This window comes from Nomascus leucogenys, chromosome 7b (genome assembly GCF_006542625.1).
Source record: "Nomascus leucogenys isolate Asia chromosome 7b, Asia_NLE_v1, whole genome shotgun sequence".
NCBI classification, from domain to species: Eukaryota; Metazoa; Chordata; class Mammalia; order Primates; family Hylobatidae; genus Nomascus; species Nomascus leucogenys.
Genome location: NC_044387.1, coordinates 59,852,161 through 59,868,946, shown reverse-complemented (window position 1 = coordinate 59,868,946; position 16,786 = coordinate 59,852,161). Strand labels below are relative to the sequence as shown.

At 46.5% G+C, this 16,786-nt stretch overlaps 2 protein-coding genes across 5 annotated transcripts in view; one reads left to right on the top strand and one right to left on the bottom strand.

Moving 5' to 3' along the window:
• Positions 1 to 16,223, top strand: part of TIMP3 (TIMP metallopeptidase inhibitor 3) — a 64,874-nt gene extending 48,651 nt beyond the window's left edge. The window contains exons 2-5 of the mRNA XM_003258124.4: positions 2,621 to 2,703; positions 10,391 to 10,502; positions 11,159 to 11,280; positions 12,357 to 16,223. Coding sequence (XP_003258172.1) covers positions 2,621 to 2,703; positions 10,391 to 10,502; positions 11,159 to 11,280; positions 12,357 to 12,554 — 515 coding nt within the window. The 3' untranslated portion in view covers positions 12,555 to 16,223. The remainder of the gene's footprint in view (positions 1 to 2,620; positions 2,704 to 10,390; positions 10,503 to 11,158; positions 11,281 to 12,356) is intronic.
• Positions 1 to 16,786, bottom strand: part of SYN3 (synapsin III) — a 569,184-nt gene that overhangs the window by 356,275 nt on the left and 196,123 nt on the right. The gene's annotated exons all lie outside the window — the stretch shown is intronic.

Sequence of the window (16,786 nt, the reverse complement as noted above, 5' to 3'; positions counted from 1 at the left end):
TCACGAAACTATCCTCAGATGAAAAGGTTCCAAGCTCAGGCCATTTGGGGTAAGGAAGGAGTTGGCTGGTTCTATGTGCAGAAGCTTCCCACAGTACTCAGCTTTATGGGGCAGGTCTGCTTGTGACATCTTCTGTCTAAATCAAGTCAAGTCATTTTTGAACCAGGATGTTGCTATTTAAAGGAATCCCTTTTGCCTTGCCCCTCCCCGCCCCCCGCCCCCACCCCGGCCAAGACTCGCTCCCTTGTTTACCTTCTGTGTTAATGAAGCAGAGAAGATGGGTCCAAATCATTTCAGGAAGAATCAGTAGTAAAGGCTGGCAGACATGCCTCTGCCCAGAGGTGAAGCTGTTATAACCTGCCTGTGAGAGTTAATATGGAGCAAACAGTCCCTGGGGCCTCCAGGAGGCTGGCTTGTCGCCGAGAATACTACCGCAATGTTAGAAACAGAGGTGGATGCAGGATCTTGAGAGACATGGGCCTGGGATCTTGCCAACCTCTCGTTTTTACAGCAGACTTGGAAACAACCACTCGCCTCCTCCTAATTTGAGCTGCTAAATTGCTCACTTTGCCAATGACTGTGTGTTTTGCCATCCCTGGCAGGGAAGGTCTGAAGGGGCCATTGATTCATCTGAACCCTGACTTCATGTCTGACTGCAAGGGTAGGATCCAAGCTCATTTGGAAAGAATCAAGACAGAATCCAGTAGGGATGAGGAATAGTTCTTAGTAAAGATTTTTTTAAAAACAGAGATTAGAGTCAAAGAACTGGGATACATAGTGGAGCATCCACAATGAGGAAGGATAATGGAGCTACCAAAATATGTGTGTGTGTGTGTGTGTGTGTGTGTGTGTGTGTGTGTGTGTGTTTGTGTTTGTGTGTGTGTGTGTGTGAAGGGTATTTTACTTAACAAGCATTTATTGAGTATCTACTCCTTTTTGGGCTAGGTGCAACTTGAGATAAGAAAGAATGATAGGATCTCAGGGCTGAAAAAGTTCAATTTGTAATTCAAAGTATGACTGCATAAGCAAGCCCCATTCCAATTCCTATTGAGGTCTTAGCATGGAAGTATCCAGCACCCTCATCACACCCCCTGATAGAGGCACTCTCTGCCCTGATGGCAGCCCCCCTGCCTTTTGTTGCTGGTTCTTATTATTAGATGATTTTTTTCTTTGGTTGAGCCAATGAATGTTACTCTCTGCAATTTCCAGTTTTTGTATTCAAGACCTGTCCACTTGCTTCTCCATGTGCCAATTTTACAAATACCTGAAGACAGCTCTTGGGTGCTTCTTTTTCACACAAAGTAGAAAGAGAAGCACAACCTTGTAGAATCTAAAAGTCAAGTCCTCTCTTCTTTGTGTTCCCAGTGCATGTGGTAAATGCCTCTCTTTCAGCCCTCGACCCATTAGGTGTAATTACTTTTGTACTCATAGTTAACTAATATCTACTGGGTAACTCCTTTCTGCCAGACATTGTAGTGGGAAATTTCATAAGATCTTTTGTTCAATCCTGATTCCAATTCCCTGATGTAAAGAGAGTTATACCCTTTTCATAGATGAGAAAATTGAGGCTCAGAAAGAGGAAGTGGTTTTACTTCTTGGTCAGTTTCCTTATCTAGATAATGTGGATGCTAATACTGCCCTTGTAAGACAGTTAAGAGCAGTAAATAAGTGAAATATACATGGCACATAGTAGGTGTGCAATAAATGGGAGCTGTTTTCATTGGAACAGTCCTTCCATGGTTAGCTCATTTCATTTTTGGTGATGATAATGATGATGATATTAATAACATTTTTCTAGTGCAAACTATGTCCAGGACAGTATCAAGAGTTTCACATTTGTCATCTTGACTAATCCCTTCAGTTCAGGAGATAGTATCATTATGATTCCTGTTTTATAGAAGAGGAGGCCAGAAACAAAGTTACTTACTTGCCTACAGTCACAATAGCCATAAACAGCAGAGCTGAGATTGGAACAGTTCTGTCTGGCTCCTGAGCCCCCACTCCCAATTGCTCCTTCTTCTACCACATCCCCATGGAGCTCAGACTCTATTGCATCCCTTGCTATCTAAGCACTGGATACCGAGGGCTCAACCAGAATGCTAACTGGGGGCATTGTGGGAAGCTGGGGTGCACCACAACCCTGTGGACATGTCAAGATGTGGCGAATTAATGCATGCAAAGGAAGAGCCCCAAATGAGGTGGTTAGAAAGGGGTCCTAGTGGAAAGAGAACAGATCTGGGAGACCATGGCACTGTCAGATGGACAAGGGAGGGGGGACAATGGCTCTAATAGGAGAAGTAGGTTTTGGATTATGGTAAAGTCACAAAGTCAAGAAAATCCCCAGGGTTGGCGGGGGTGGACTATAGCCTAGGAAGTTCTGGAGCTGGCAATTGTGAATATTTGGGGTAATTAACTTGAATGGTGGCTGTTTCTTTTTCCTCCAACCTCCCTCTCACCCCAGGGAATTCCCACTGTTGTAAACACATCATCTATTCCAGTTGGCTCCAAGGTAAGAGTGCAATTCCAGGCTCCATGGAGGCTAGCGTGCCCCCCCTGAGATGCTGTTCCTGATGTGGTTCAGGCCTTCCTAACCTCTTATTGTCTCCTTCTGTCTCTGCAGTGATCCGGGCCAAGGTGGTGGGGAAGAAGCTGGTAAAGGAGGGGCCCTTCGGCACGCTGGTCTACACCATCAAGCAGATGAAGGTAGGTAATGTCATCACCCTGGCTCCAGGAAGGTTTTTGGGCTTTTGCCAGAAGAGTCCTGGCTAAGGGAGGCAAAGTGGGTTGGAACTGGGGTGTGTGTCTAAGCACCAGCCAGACCCAGCCCTTCTGCCTGCTGGAGAGGGAGCTGCTAAGGCAGCATAAAGGGATGGGTAGGGAGGGGGCATGGGGCTGCCTCGTCCAAGAGCCCATGCAGATGGAGTCACTCTAAGGCACTTGTTAGGAGGCTGAGCTCTGGAGCCAGATGGCAGATAGCCTTGTTAGCTGGTAACCATGAGACCTTGGTCAAGTCACTGCCCCTCTCTGGGCTTTAATATTCCCAATTGTGAAACGAGAGGGTTGGACTAGATCATCTCTATGGACTCTTCCGAACTCTGACTATCCGGGATTCAACAGTGCTTACAGGTCTCATGCAGCCACTGAGGTTACAGCTTAGGTTTATACCCCTCAAATCTTTACATGGAAACTGTGCTGATCACAGGAACCTCATCCCAAGGCAGGAACTTCACCTTCTTTCCCTATTTTCCTAGCTGATTGTCTTCTTGCATCCTAGATAGTTAGCAATGTTTGCTAAGCATATTCTTATCATTAAACATATTACTGAGGATATGAACATCATGAAGCACAGGAAGGAGGTATGCCCTTAAGAAAAGGAACATCAGATTTGAAATCTAGAGAACCTGCCTCCTAGTCTCAGCTCTACTCCTAAATAGCCTGCTTACCTTGGGCTTGTCCCTTTTCCTGGGCCACAGTTTTGCCACCTGTTAACAGTGTGGGGTTGGGCTTGGTGCTCCTAACATCCTCTCTAGCTCAGGCGTTCTAAACACCCTGGGATGCGGGCCGTGTTACTTGTAAGGAGGAGCAGGTGGTATACAATGGAAGGGTGTACTGGTGATTGCCTTAGCACAGAAGACTGGGGCTTCACCTTGAATAACTCAGCAACTGGTTCATCACCCCATCTTTGTAAGCACCTCTCTACATGCAGAGCTCCCAGCTAGGAGCCAGGGAGGCTGTGAGGGAGATACAGTTTCCATCTTTAGGAACTAGAGTCAGGTTGGGAGAGAAGAGGCATGTATGTGTGTGACTCATCAGAAGTTCAATGTGGGGTGTGCTGAGGTCCACAGGAACTGTCCAGACCTTTAACTTATTGCTCATATTTGCATCCCTAGCAATTAGGGTAGGACCTGGCATGCAAAAGTGACTTGATGAATGCTTATCCGTCTAATACGGGCATGAGGGTGAGACCCCACAGGCCTGGAAACTCCCCAGAGGAGACAAGCCGCAATGTCCAGGTAGAAGGGAGTGGGGGAGTGACGCAGCCCATGGTGGTACCCAACCATCCCCAAGGCCAATCTCCAGGCTTTCTTATTCCTGTGTCCTGAGGCTGGATGTAATAATTTTGTGGAACCTGTTGCTTTGGATTCAATTTTGCAAACATCCACAGCCTTCTGGTTATGTAATGTCCAGAGTCAGCCCTGGCCAGTTGCCCTTGGCTGCCTAAGCTTGGTCATGAGACCAGCTTATGTCTTCAGACAGCCCTGGGGAGAGAAAAATGGGCGGGGGTGGGGAACCAGCAAGAGCAACAACAACGCAAAAAGCCCACTTTGCAACCTCTGGCAGTCAGCGCGGGAATGCCAAAGCATATTAGACCAAGCAGAGGTTCAGAAAACACACGAACCTGCCTGGCCTGGAACAATCCTCATTACGAGACACTCGGTGGTCAGCAGAGAGCTGAGAGGGAAATAGCTGGGAGGCAGCAGTTCCTAAGCCTGCCTGGTTTCCTTCCTACCATCAGGGCCTGGAGACCAGGGTGACCAGAGGCCCTTCCTGTGGGCAGAATGTCCCATTCCCCCTTGCTGATGTCAGACCAGCCACGGGGGGGTGTTTAGAGACCAAACAACACTTGCTAGCCTATCAGCTTCAGAAGACACACTCCCACTCCCAGGCTAGTGGACTTCGGCTTTCCGTTCACCATCCTTCACCTGAGCTCATGAATCATGGTGCTGGGAATTAGATGTAAGATACCTCGTCTTACTTCTGACAGAGGCGCAAAGGGGAAATGACTTAACTCAGAGTCAAGCATTTAATTAAGGGCGGATCTGATCCCCAAGCTGAAGCATCGGAATTTCTTCCCAATCCTGTGTTCTTTATATGACTCCCAAATCTCCCTGCCATCTTACTTTAATGATCAGTCACCATCTCATGCCTTTTATTCACTCTGACCCTCCACAGAGGGTATCATGATCCATAGAACTGGTCAGTGCCCTTCTATCCAGAGATGCCACTGGAATCTGCTTGTCTCTAGGTACCAGCCTGCAAATCAGAGAAGATACAGGCTAGAAGTAGAAGTAATAGTCCGTCTATCCATCCTCTCATGCTTCCTTCCCACCCTCTCTCTGTGCTTACTACTGTGCTATGAGCTGGGGATACAAAGATAACACTGCTTATAATTATGATAAGACTCTGCATCAGTAACATTTACTGAGCAATTGCTTTATGCCAGGCATTCTGCTAGGTCTTTGCATAGATCAGTCCTTATACTAACACTGTAAAATAGATGACACCTTGTCCTCTGTTTGACAGGTGAGGGAACTGAGACCTGGGAGGTCATATAACAGTTAAGATCATACGGCTACAAAGTGGCAAACCTGAGCAAAACTATAGGGTCTTTGCCTATAAGGAGATAATACAGTATGGAGCAGCAGGCTGATTCATCATTCCTACCCTCTTTGGGATATATAAATGCCCACTCTATATGTATTTAGTTACCAGGGAACAAAAAGAGGTCAGCTTGGGTTTGTTGGTTTATCATCCAGCAGTGTAGGGCTGGACTTGTAATATCCTGCAAAGGGTGTATCAGAAAAATCTTTGTAGGAGGGAAGGGGGAGAGGCCAGAGAGGCAAGCCTGCATGAATTTTGGCACTGGTCCCTGGGAGACTTTTTTCTAGCAGATTAGAGAGTCTACCCTAGAGAGTCAGAAGGGGTGAGCAAGGGCTTCCTTAGAGCAGGACTAAAGGAACTTGGAGAACCTGAGACTCCGAGCCGCCCTGTCTGACCTCTCTCTTCTCTCACTGATGAAAGGCAGGCAGACCTTCTCCCATCTGCTAACTCTGGAGCCTCTGACCCATCTCTCAGGAACACTTCAGTATGCAGAGACCTGAGATATGTGTGTGTGTGTGTGTGAGGGAGCAGGGTGTTAGAATGCTGAGAGAGCTTATTGCAATCACAAACTTGGAAATTAGCTGGGCTGTGGGGTGAAGGTGAAAGTTTCCAGAACTGGCTGCTCTAAGCTGTGGGGACCTTATCTCCCATCGGGACCATGAGAAACCGATCCACTGTGCCAGGAGTTATTGTTTATGTAGCGGAGACATGCTCTCCAGCTGGCTGCAGGGGACAGAACGTGGGGGACATTATGTCCCAGCTGGTCCTGGGAGGGTCCCATGGGGAGACCCGCTGGTCATGTGCTTTGCATGTCCTGACTGTAGGCAGAGCAGACCTCCGGGGACTTCCTTCCTTTAGTGGTTTGTCTAGCCAAATGAGCAATAGCAGGGTCTCGCCTTTGAAGCTCCAGCTGGAAGCATCTTTGACCCCCCAGCCCACAGGGAACCATTCTTCTTGCAATGCCCGTGGCTCTTCCTGGCTTAGGACACTCATCCAGCCCTCTGCAGAGACTGGCTCCATTTCCACATTCTCTGCCTGTCCTGCTAGACAAATTGCTGTGTAGAGAAAGATCATGCCCCTGATAGCTCGGTCGGTCTGTAAATAAGAAGTTGTGGGTTTAAATGAGTCCATGATGTACACCAGCATCCAGAACAGTGTTGATCTTTGGTAGGCATGCAAGACATAGTTGGAATCATTGTGGCAACTCATGCTGTCAATGTAGAGTGAAGGCCAGACATTTCATAAGAACTATGCAAATGTCCCCAGACTCAGAAACTTCTTTTTTACTTTATTTGTCCCTTCACTCCAAGGGAAGCTAACATCTTGGAACTCTGTGTAGATGCTACCAAGAAGAGGGGCCCAGAGGCATGCAGAACCCAGTTGAAAAAGAACAACCCACTTATGTCTGAAATTCTAAACCAGCTTTAACTACTCTTGTTAAGAGCTGAGGAAGGGACTTAGGAGAAAGGGGACCAAACTCATTCCTCCTCTTCTTACGAATTTCAGTATAACTTGTTCTAAGCTAACTTTCATTGAATGTTGTGGGCTGACTGCTATTCTAAGTCATTTGCTTCTCTCAAGCACTCTAAGAAGTAAGTGCTTTGACCCATTTTACAGATGAAAAAACTGAGGCCCAAAGAGATTAAGTAACTTTCCAAATGGCGAATAGGTGGCAGAGAAGATTCAAGATTCAAACTCTGGCTGTCAGCCTCCAAAACCTGAATTTACCACTGATCTCCATGGCATTGGTTTGGATTAGATTACCTTTAACATCTTTTCCAACTCTGAGATTCTAGGATTCTCTGATGTCAGGACATTGTAAACCTATTATAACTCTCCTAAATTTGTCAAACCAATTCTAGATCTCTACGATTACAGACATGATACTTTTAGAATCAATATTTAAATCAAGGTAGGATTATTATACAGAAAACACAACTGAGTAGAATCTACCTTTGCCATGTTGTTCTTTTCAGAATTGACCCTAAAACACAGCACTATGTTTGTCAGAGCCAGTCATTTGTAATGTGTCAGAATTTCGATTCTAGGCAAGTGCCAGGAGCTAAAATGCAGGTTCCTCCAAACTTCCAAGTAGCTGCGGTGCCAAGCTGATTTCGATGAGTTGAGTTCTTACTGAGCGGTTCAAATGACCAGACTGTAACCAGGGGCTTCATTCTCTCACCCATGAAGCACTAGGGCAGTCAAGGGGAAAGACTGACGCAGAAGGAATGAGGTTCCCATGGGCTGGGTCCAAAAGACCTAGAGCGAGTGCTTAGTTGAAACATTTGCCAAAACCTCAAGGAACACCCGCACAAAAATAAGAAGTTGCTCGGCACAGAAGTCAGGGTAGGGGATGTTCTTCGAAGGCCACACTCCATGGCAGGCACACAGCAGCACACTTAAACATGGTTCCTGTTAAGGCTAGAGAGGCACCATTCACATAGAAGAAGTCATCATCGTGACTCTACCCACCCTGCGCCCCCACCGCATAATTGAATGCTGAGTGTGGACGGCATTTCTTCCAGCACTTGGCTGCATTACTGTGCTCAGTTGGCAAGCCTTGGGGGAGAAGAGGGGTTCAGAAGGAAGACCATCTGAGTCCATCAGAACAATGTGTGCTTTTAACAAGGCAGGGGCACCCAAACTCAGTAGGTCCAACAGACCAAGTTGTGCTGTGAAGGTCTTGTGGACCACCTACCCCCGCCAACCAGTCACCACTTAAAAGATGAGAAAACGCCAGCTCACAGGCCAAGTGGGAGGCATTTAGAAGAGACACCAATGAAGAGATGTCTGGCTTTGCATTAATTACCATAAGTAAATTAATACCAAAAGCCAGGAAGTAAAGTAGAGGCATTTTCCTATTATAAACCCTTGGGACAAGCCCAGAGACCACCAGCAGTCCAGGGCTTGTGTACGCTGAGAACTGAGGGGATAACAGAATTGTGCAACACCTTGGTACCCCACTGCACCCTTACCAGATCTCACAGTTCACAGCATCACCTTGGCACACTGGGCCTGTGTAATACTTGTGGACTTGACCTGGAATCACAAAGCAGACTCAGCTTCTGTTGCATTCATTCACCCCAGTGACTCTGAGCACACACTGATGAAGGAGGCACAGTGGCCATAAGTGGAAATAGCATTTGCCTGCTTCTGGGGACCTTGGTCATAGGCTTCTGAAGCTTTCCTGGGAGCCAGACTAAGATAATGGGTAAGAGTATGGACTCTGAAGGCAGATTCCTCTGCTTGGAATCCTAGCTCTGCCATTTCCCAACTGTGTGGCCTTAACTAGCTACTTAGCCTGCCTGTGACTCAGGCTCCTCATCTATAAAATGGGCATAATGGTTCCTACCTCATAGGGTTGTCATGGTGATTCATGGGCTAATATTAAAGATTTCTCAACCTCAGTACCATTGACATTTGGGGCCAGATAATTCTTTGTTCTGGGGGCTGTCCTGAGTATTGTGGGATGTTTAGCAACCTCCCTACCCTCTACTAACTGTTGTGACAACCAAAAATGTCTCCAGACATTGTCAAATGTCCCATATATTTCCTAGGGGGGCAAATTGCCTCCAGTTGAGAACCTCTGTATTAGATTATGTCGTAGATACAAATAGCCAAATATCAGCAATTTCATGTGGTTCAATCTAATAATTATAAAGTATTTAACAGTTAAACATCTTTGAACTTTGTAGATATGTTTATGTGCTTCATCTGGGATAAATGAACCCAGTGCTTTCATCAGACGCTCAGAAGAATAAAAAACATGGAGAATTTCTAGCCTGAATTCAACGTTCACCAGCCAAATAGAATTTCTATAAAGTGGGGTTTGTAATACATCCCTCCCAGGGCTCTTTTAAGGATACTGCAAGGGGAATGTGAGTGAGAATGTTTTTGTGGGCTGGAAAGTGTCACAGAGATATCATGAGAATGCTGGCTGAATTTATGGGACTCAGGTCCTAAGGTTGACAAAGAAAAAGGACCTTTGTCACAGATACTTCTCTGGATTTCTGAAAAGGTGCTGGGATGTGAGACATGTGTAGACGAAGGAGTGTTGTGGGGCAGTTGGAATGGGTGGTGTGGCTGGCTGCACAGGAAGGTTTCTCTGGGAAGGCACCAACCTGGCTAGACAAGAGGATCGGTGGCTTCATCTGGGGTGAAGGGGGCCCTGGGGTGGGTGGATCAGTGACCAGCCACTGGACAGCTGAATAGGGGATCGAGATTCCCTCAGATCCAGTGTCAGCAAGCCTTCTGGGTGCTGAGACCCCTCTCCTGTGTTCCTTTTATTTTATCGATACATAATAAATGTACATATTTTGAGAGTCCATGTGGTATTTTGATATATTCAAAAATGTGTAGTAATCAAATCAGGGTAATTGGGATATTCATAACCTTAAACATTTATCGTTTCTTTATGCTGGGAACACTTGAATTATCCTCTACTAGCTATTTTGAGATATACAATAAGTTATTGTTTACTGTAGTCATTCTACTGATTTAATGAACACTGAGTCTTACTTCTTCTGCCTACTCATATTTTTGTATCCATTAATTATATCTCTTTCCCCCAACCCCTATTACCTTTCCTGCCTCTGGTAACCACCAATCCACTGTCTATCTTTATGAGATTTACTTTCTTAGCTCCCACATATGAGTGAGAACATGGTATATTTGTCTTTCTGTGCCTGGCTTATTTCACTTAGCAAAATGACCTCCAGTTCCAGCTGCGCTGCCACACATGACAAGATTTCATTCCTTTTTCCGGATGAATCATATTCCATTGGGTATAGATACCAGGTTTTGTTTATCCATTCATCTGTTGATGGGCACTTAGGTTGATTTCATATCTTGGCTATTGTGAATATTGCTGCAGTCAACATGAGAGTGCCGACCCCTCTTCCATACTCTGATTTCCTTTCCTTTGGATACATACCCAGCAGTGGGATTATGGATCATATGGGTGTCCAAATTGGGAAGGAAGAAGTCATGATGTTCCTTTTGCCCACAGATGTACCGAGGCTTCACCAAGATGCCCCATGTGCAGTACATCCACACGGAAGCTTCCGAGAGTCTCTGTGGCCTTAAGCTGGAGGTCAACAAGTACCAGTACCTGCTGACAGGTAACGGCCAACTCTAGCTTCTAGGCCAGGGTTTGGCCAAGGTCCACTGTTTCTTGACTTCAGAAGAACACATAAGGAGTAGCTGACGCACCAAATGTCCAGTAAATTGTAAGGAGTCTCTAATGTTGAATTCATCCACTTACCCAGTGCTAAGAGCTTGAGGCTCCTACACTTAGGCTAGACTTTGGAATTAGCTCCACCACTCACCTTGTGGAGGAAATCTCCTAATTTGTAGCTTCTCAACTTTACTGTAAATAAAAAGGGAGTGTCTGTTCCTCTTCACCTCACACTCAACCTGTTAGGCCTGTCTTTGAAAGTTATTCATCTTTAGGCAGTCAATGTAGTAAAGGAGAAAACAAACACAAAAATCATTATAAAGGGAGTGAAGAGTTGGCGTCTAGTCCTAGCTCCAGTATTTAATGGGCTTGGGACCTTTGGCAAATCACTTTACTTCTCTGAGCCTCATTATCCTCATCTGGAAAATGAGGCTACAGTCCATTTTAAAAGGTGCGGGGGAGGGTGAAATAAAATCGTGGGTCTGAAAAGTACCCAGCCACAGTGCCTGGGCTAAGTGGGAACATAGTAGGTGTGAATTCTTTCTGGGCTGGGCTCTGGACAAAACAACCCTCTCCTTGTTTTCTTCTTTCCTCCTGCAGGTCGCGTCTATGATGGCAAGATGTACACAGGGCTGTGCAACTTTGTGGAGAGGTGGGACCAGCTCACCCTCTCCCAGCGCAAGGGGCTGAACTATCGGTACCACCTGGGTTGTAACTGCAAGGTAAACCCTGGGGTCACTGGGGGAAGGAGGGGAGGTGCTGACTTGCAGCCCTAGAAACATCAGCTCCCAATGCACTGGGTGCCAGGCCCTCGTGCTGGGAAGGGTGTGCATGTGTTAGGCCAGGGCAGAGGGGCAGGTCTGAGCAGATATAGTAAGGAATGTTGCCCCAGGCGGGGCAGTGAGGAAGGCAGGGAAGGAAGAATGCCTTTCTGCTGTAATCGGCTGCCTCTATGATGACCACTTGGAAGCTGCTGGGGCATGAGGGCACTTGAATCCCTGGCCCCACCTGGCAGTTCAAGGCTGTAGGCACAGGATCCTAACACTGGTAGGTTCTCTCAAGTGGTTTCAAGTGGGCTCACCCTGGTAGCTGACTCATCGGTAACCCCACCCCAGATGGGCAAACGGGCCCAGGACTGCAGAGACCAGATGCTACAGAAGGTCTCTCTTTAACCAGGCCCATCCCCCTGACCCAAGTATAGGGCCAAGGTACAGCCTTCCTGCTGTGGGAGGAAGTTGGGCCACTGTCTCACTTCATCTTCAAAACAATCCTGTGTGGTTTTAATTACTATGATCTCCATTCTGCAGATGAGAGCTCAGAGAACTTAAGTAACTAGCCATAGGTCCCACAGTTAATCTGGTTTCCAACCTAGGGCAGCTAGACTCCAAAGTTATGCTCTAACCTTTCTAATTCCTCGATTCCCTAAAACAACTGAGATCTCCCATCTATTTGAGATGAAAAAGTCCTCTCAATAGTCTAATTCTGCTACTTACTGGCTGTGTGACCTGCAGCAAGTTACTTAACCTCTCCGAGCCTCCTATTTATTTATCTGTAAAAAGGGAGATAAAACTGTGATAAGAATTAAAGAGAATAATATCAAAGCACTTATCAGGATGTCTGTTAGACAGCAGGTGCGCAACAAAGGTTCGCTGGTGCTATTTATATTATTATCACTGAGAGACTGATGTGGCTAGGCTTCCCCTGCAGTGGCCCCAGGGGCTGAATCCAGGCTCGGCAGCCTCAGGCCTGGGCATACCATGGCAGAGTCCGTCAACTGCTGCCTGTTATCTAATTGCAGATCAAGTCCTGCTACTACCTGCCTTGCTTTGTGACTTCCAAGAACGAGTGTCTCTGGACCGACATGCTCTCCAATTTCGGTTACCCTGGCTACCAGTCCAAACACTACGCCTGCATCCGGCAGAAGGGCGGCTACTGCAGCTGGTACCGAGGATGGGCCCCCCCGGACAAAAGCATCATCAATGCCACAGACCCCTGAGCACCAGACCCTGCCCCACCTCACTTCCCTCCCTTCCCACTGAGCTTCCCTTGGACACTAACTCTTCCCAGATGATGACAATGAAATTAGTGCCTGTTTTCTTGCAAATTTAGCACTTGGAACACTTAAAGAAAGGTCTATGCTGTCATATGGGGTTTATTGGGAACTATCCTCCTGGCCCCACCCTGCCCCTTCTTTTTGGTTTTGACATCATTCATTTCCACCTGGGAATTTCTGGTGCCATGCCAGAAAGAATGAGGAACCTATATTCCTCTTCTTCATGATAATATAATCTCTATTTTTTTAGGAAAACAAAAATGAAAAACTACTCCACTTGAGAATTGTAATTCCCACCCCTTTTGCTTCTTCCCCACCTCACCATCTCCCAGACCCTCTTCCCTTTGCCCTTCTCCTCCAATACATAAAGGACACAGACAAGGAACTTGCTGAAAGGCCAACCATTTCAGGATCAGTCAAAGGCAGTAAGCAGATAGACTCAAGGTGTGTGAAAGATCTTATACACCATGAGCTGCCACTGCATGTCCCAATCAGACTGTGTCTGTCTGTGTCTGCATGTAAGAGTGAGGGAGGGAAGGAAGGAACTACAAGAGAGTTGGAGATGACGCAGCACACACACAATTCCCCAGCCCAGTGATGCTTGCGTTGACCAGATGTTCCTGAGTCTGGAGCAAGCACCCAGGCCAGAATAACAGAGCTTTCTTAGTTGGTGAAGACTTAAACATCTGCCTGAGGTCAGGAGGCGATTTGCCTGCCTTGTACAAAAGCTCAGGTGAAAGACTGAGATGAATGTCTTTCCTCTCCCTGCCTCCCACCAGACTTCCTCCTGGAAAACGCTTTGGTAGATTTGGCCAGGAGCTTTCTTTTATGTAAATTGGAGAAATACACACACCATACACTATCCACAGATATAGCCAAGTAGATTTGGGTAGAGGATACTATTTCCAGAATAGTGTTTAGCTCACCTAGGGGGATATGTTTGTATACACATTTGCATATACCCATATGGGGACATAAGCTAATTTTTTTACAGGACACAGAATTCTGTTCAATGCTGTTAAATACGCCAATAGTTTAATCTCTTCTATTTTGTTGTCATTGCTTGTTTGAAGAAAATCATGACATTCCAAGTTGACATTTTTTTTTTCATTTTAATTAAAATTTGAAATTCTGAACATCATCAGCACCCTCTCTTCCCTATCATGGGTCATCTGACCCCTGTCCGTCTCCTTGTCCCTGCTTCATGTTTGGGGGCCTTCCTTTAACTGCCTTCCTGGCTTGGCTCAGATGGCAGATGAGAGTGTAGTCAAGGGCCTGGGCACAGGAGGGAGAGCTGCAGAGTGTCCTGCCTGCCTTGGCTGGAGGGACACCTCTCCTGGGTGTAGAGACAGCTTGGTTCCCTTTCCCTAGCTCCCTGGTAGGTGAATGCCACCTCCTGAGATCCTCACCTCTTGGAATTAAAATTGTTGGTCACTGGGGAAAGCCTGAGTTTGCAACCAGTTGTAGGGTTTCTGTTGTGTGTTTTTTTTTTTTTTTGAAATAAAACTATAATATAAATTCTCCTATTAAATAAAATTATTTTAAGTTTTAGTGTCAAAAGTGAGATGCTGAGAGTAGGTGATAATGTATATTTTACAGAGTGGGGGGTGGTAGGATGGTGACATTGAACATGATTGCTCTCTGTCTCTTTTTTCAGCTTATGGGTATTTATCTTCTATTAGTATTTGTATCTTCAGTTCATTCCACTTTAGAAAACTGAGCTGCCAGTTGAAACAGGAGAAGAAAAAAAAAAGCAGCAGACAACACATTGTAGAGTCTTGCACACACACAGGTGCCCAGGCAAGGTGCTTGGCAGAACCCCAGAGTGGGAAGAGAGTACCGGCATCGGGTTTCCTTGGGATCAATTTCATTACCGTGTACCTTTCCCATCGTGGTCACGCCATTTGGCAGGGGGAGAATGGGAGGCTTGGCCTTCTCAGTGAGGCAGTGTGAGAAGAAGCTGGGGCCAGCATGTCCGTGGTTTTGAAGGGATGAGCCCAGAATTGATGTTTTGGGATTGTCCTTATTTTAACCTCAAGGCCTCGCATGGTGGGGCCCCTGACCAACCTACACAAGTTCCCTCCCACAAGTGGGCATCAGTGTCTTCTCTGTGAGGCATCTGACCATTCACACTCCCTGGTGTGGTCAGCCTCTCTCACACAAGGAGGAACTTGGGTGAAGGCTGAGCGTGAGGCACCTGAGGTTTCCCTGCGGAGTCGATAAATTAGCAGAACCACAGCCCCATCTGTTAGGCCTTGGTGAGGAGGCCCTGGGCAAAGAACGGTCTTTCGCAAAGCAATGTCAGAGGGCGGTTTTGAGCTTTCTATAAGCTATAGCTTTGTTTATTTCACCCGTTCACTTACTGTATAATTTAAAGTCATTTATGTAGCTGAGACACTTCTGTATTTCAATCATATCGTGAACATTTTATTTTGCTAAATCTTGTGTCATGTGTAGGCTGTAATATGTGTACATTGTGTTTAAGAGAAAAAAAATGAAACCCACATGCCGCCATTTTCCTGAATCAAATTCTACAGTGGAATGGAGAGGAAAATACTTCTAGGCAAGCAGCTAGACTGGTGAATTGGGGGAAACAGAAGGAACTAGTAATGAGACTCCTCCAGCCTCCTCCCTATTGGAATCCCAATGGCTCCTGGGGTAGGAAAAAAGTTTAAAGCACATTCATGTTCTTGTTCTGTGTCACTTGGCCCTGCGTAGTCTACCATTTACTTCACCCCAAGTCCTGCTGCCCATCCAGTTGGGAAGCCGTGATTTTCCTAGGAATCCAGGGCCATGGGAGATACAATTCCAAGTTCTCGCTTCCTCCTTTGGGCATCTCTTCTGCCTCCCAATCAAGGAAGCTCCATGCTCAGGCTCTCAGCTCTTGGGCCGGTGCTCTGCTCTGTCCAGGGTAGGTGATACTGGGAGACTCCTGTCTTTTACCTTCCCCTCGTTCCAGACCTGCCTCATGGTGGCAACATGGTTCTTGAACAATTAAAGAAACAAATGACTTTTGGGGATAGCCCTGTCTAGGGGAAACTGTGGCCCCCAGGAGACACTACCCTTCCACGCCCCAGACCTCTGTCTTGCATGTGACAATTGACAATCTGGACTACCCCAAGATGGCACCCAAGTGTGTGGCTTCTGGCTACCTAAGGTAAACATGTCACTAGAGTATTTTTATCAGAGAGAAACATTATAAAAATCTGATGGCAAAAGCAAAACAAAATGGGGGAAAGTAGGGGAGATGGATGTGATAACAACTTCCTAATTGGCTCTTTGGAGGCGAGAGGAAGGGGAGAACTTGGAGAATAGTTTTTGCTTTGGGGGTAGAGGCTTCTTAGATTCTCCCAGCAACCGCCTTTCCCTTTAGCCAGTCTGCCGTCCTGAAACCCAGAAGTGATGGAGAGAAACCAACCAGAGATCTCGAACCCTGTCTAGAAGGAATGTATTTGTTGCTAAATTTCGTAGCACTGTTTACAGTTTTCCTCCATGTTATTTATGAATTTTATATTCCGTGAATGTATATTGTCTTGTAATGTTGCATAATGTTCACTTTTTATAGTGTGTCCTTTATTCTAAACAGTAAAGTGGTTTTATTTCTATCACACATCTGCTGTCTCTTGCCTTGTTGTGTTCTGATGCCACGGGGAGTTATGTATACACCAGCAGGCCTTGGAAGTCTCCCTCCATGCACCACTATGGCCGGGCCCCACCCTGCTCCAGTCCTTTTCCCTTGCAGAAGGAATCTTAGGAGAGGTGCCCTGCCTTGACTTTGCTCCCTGATTCTATTGCTAGAGTCCTCCCTAGTTCTGCTGAATCTGGATGTATTAACATATCTGTACCTAATCATCTATTGGTGGTACAAGTACCCCCAGACTGGAGTCCTTACTCAGCCCTCCTTGTTTTCTTCCTAATAATCCCAACCTGGTGGAGGTGGGGAGGGGCGGCCTGCAAACAGCAGTCCTTGATGTCAACTGCCTGCTTGAAATTCTAAGTATGGCTTGGCCTAGTTGGGAACACCAGGAACTCACGACAGCTGGTGACCTTTTCCCAGAGCTTATAACAACCTCCTTTCAGAGTATACAGCAGGGCCTGTCACTGTCAATGGGCTGGGCTGGCTGCAGACCCCTCGCCCGACTTTCATCCCACCATTGACAATGTTCCAGGTTTTC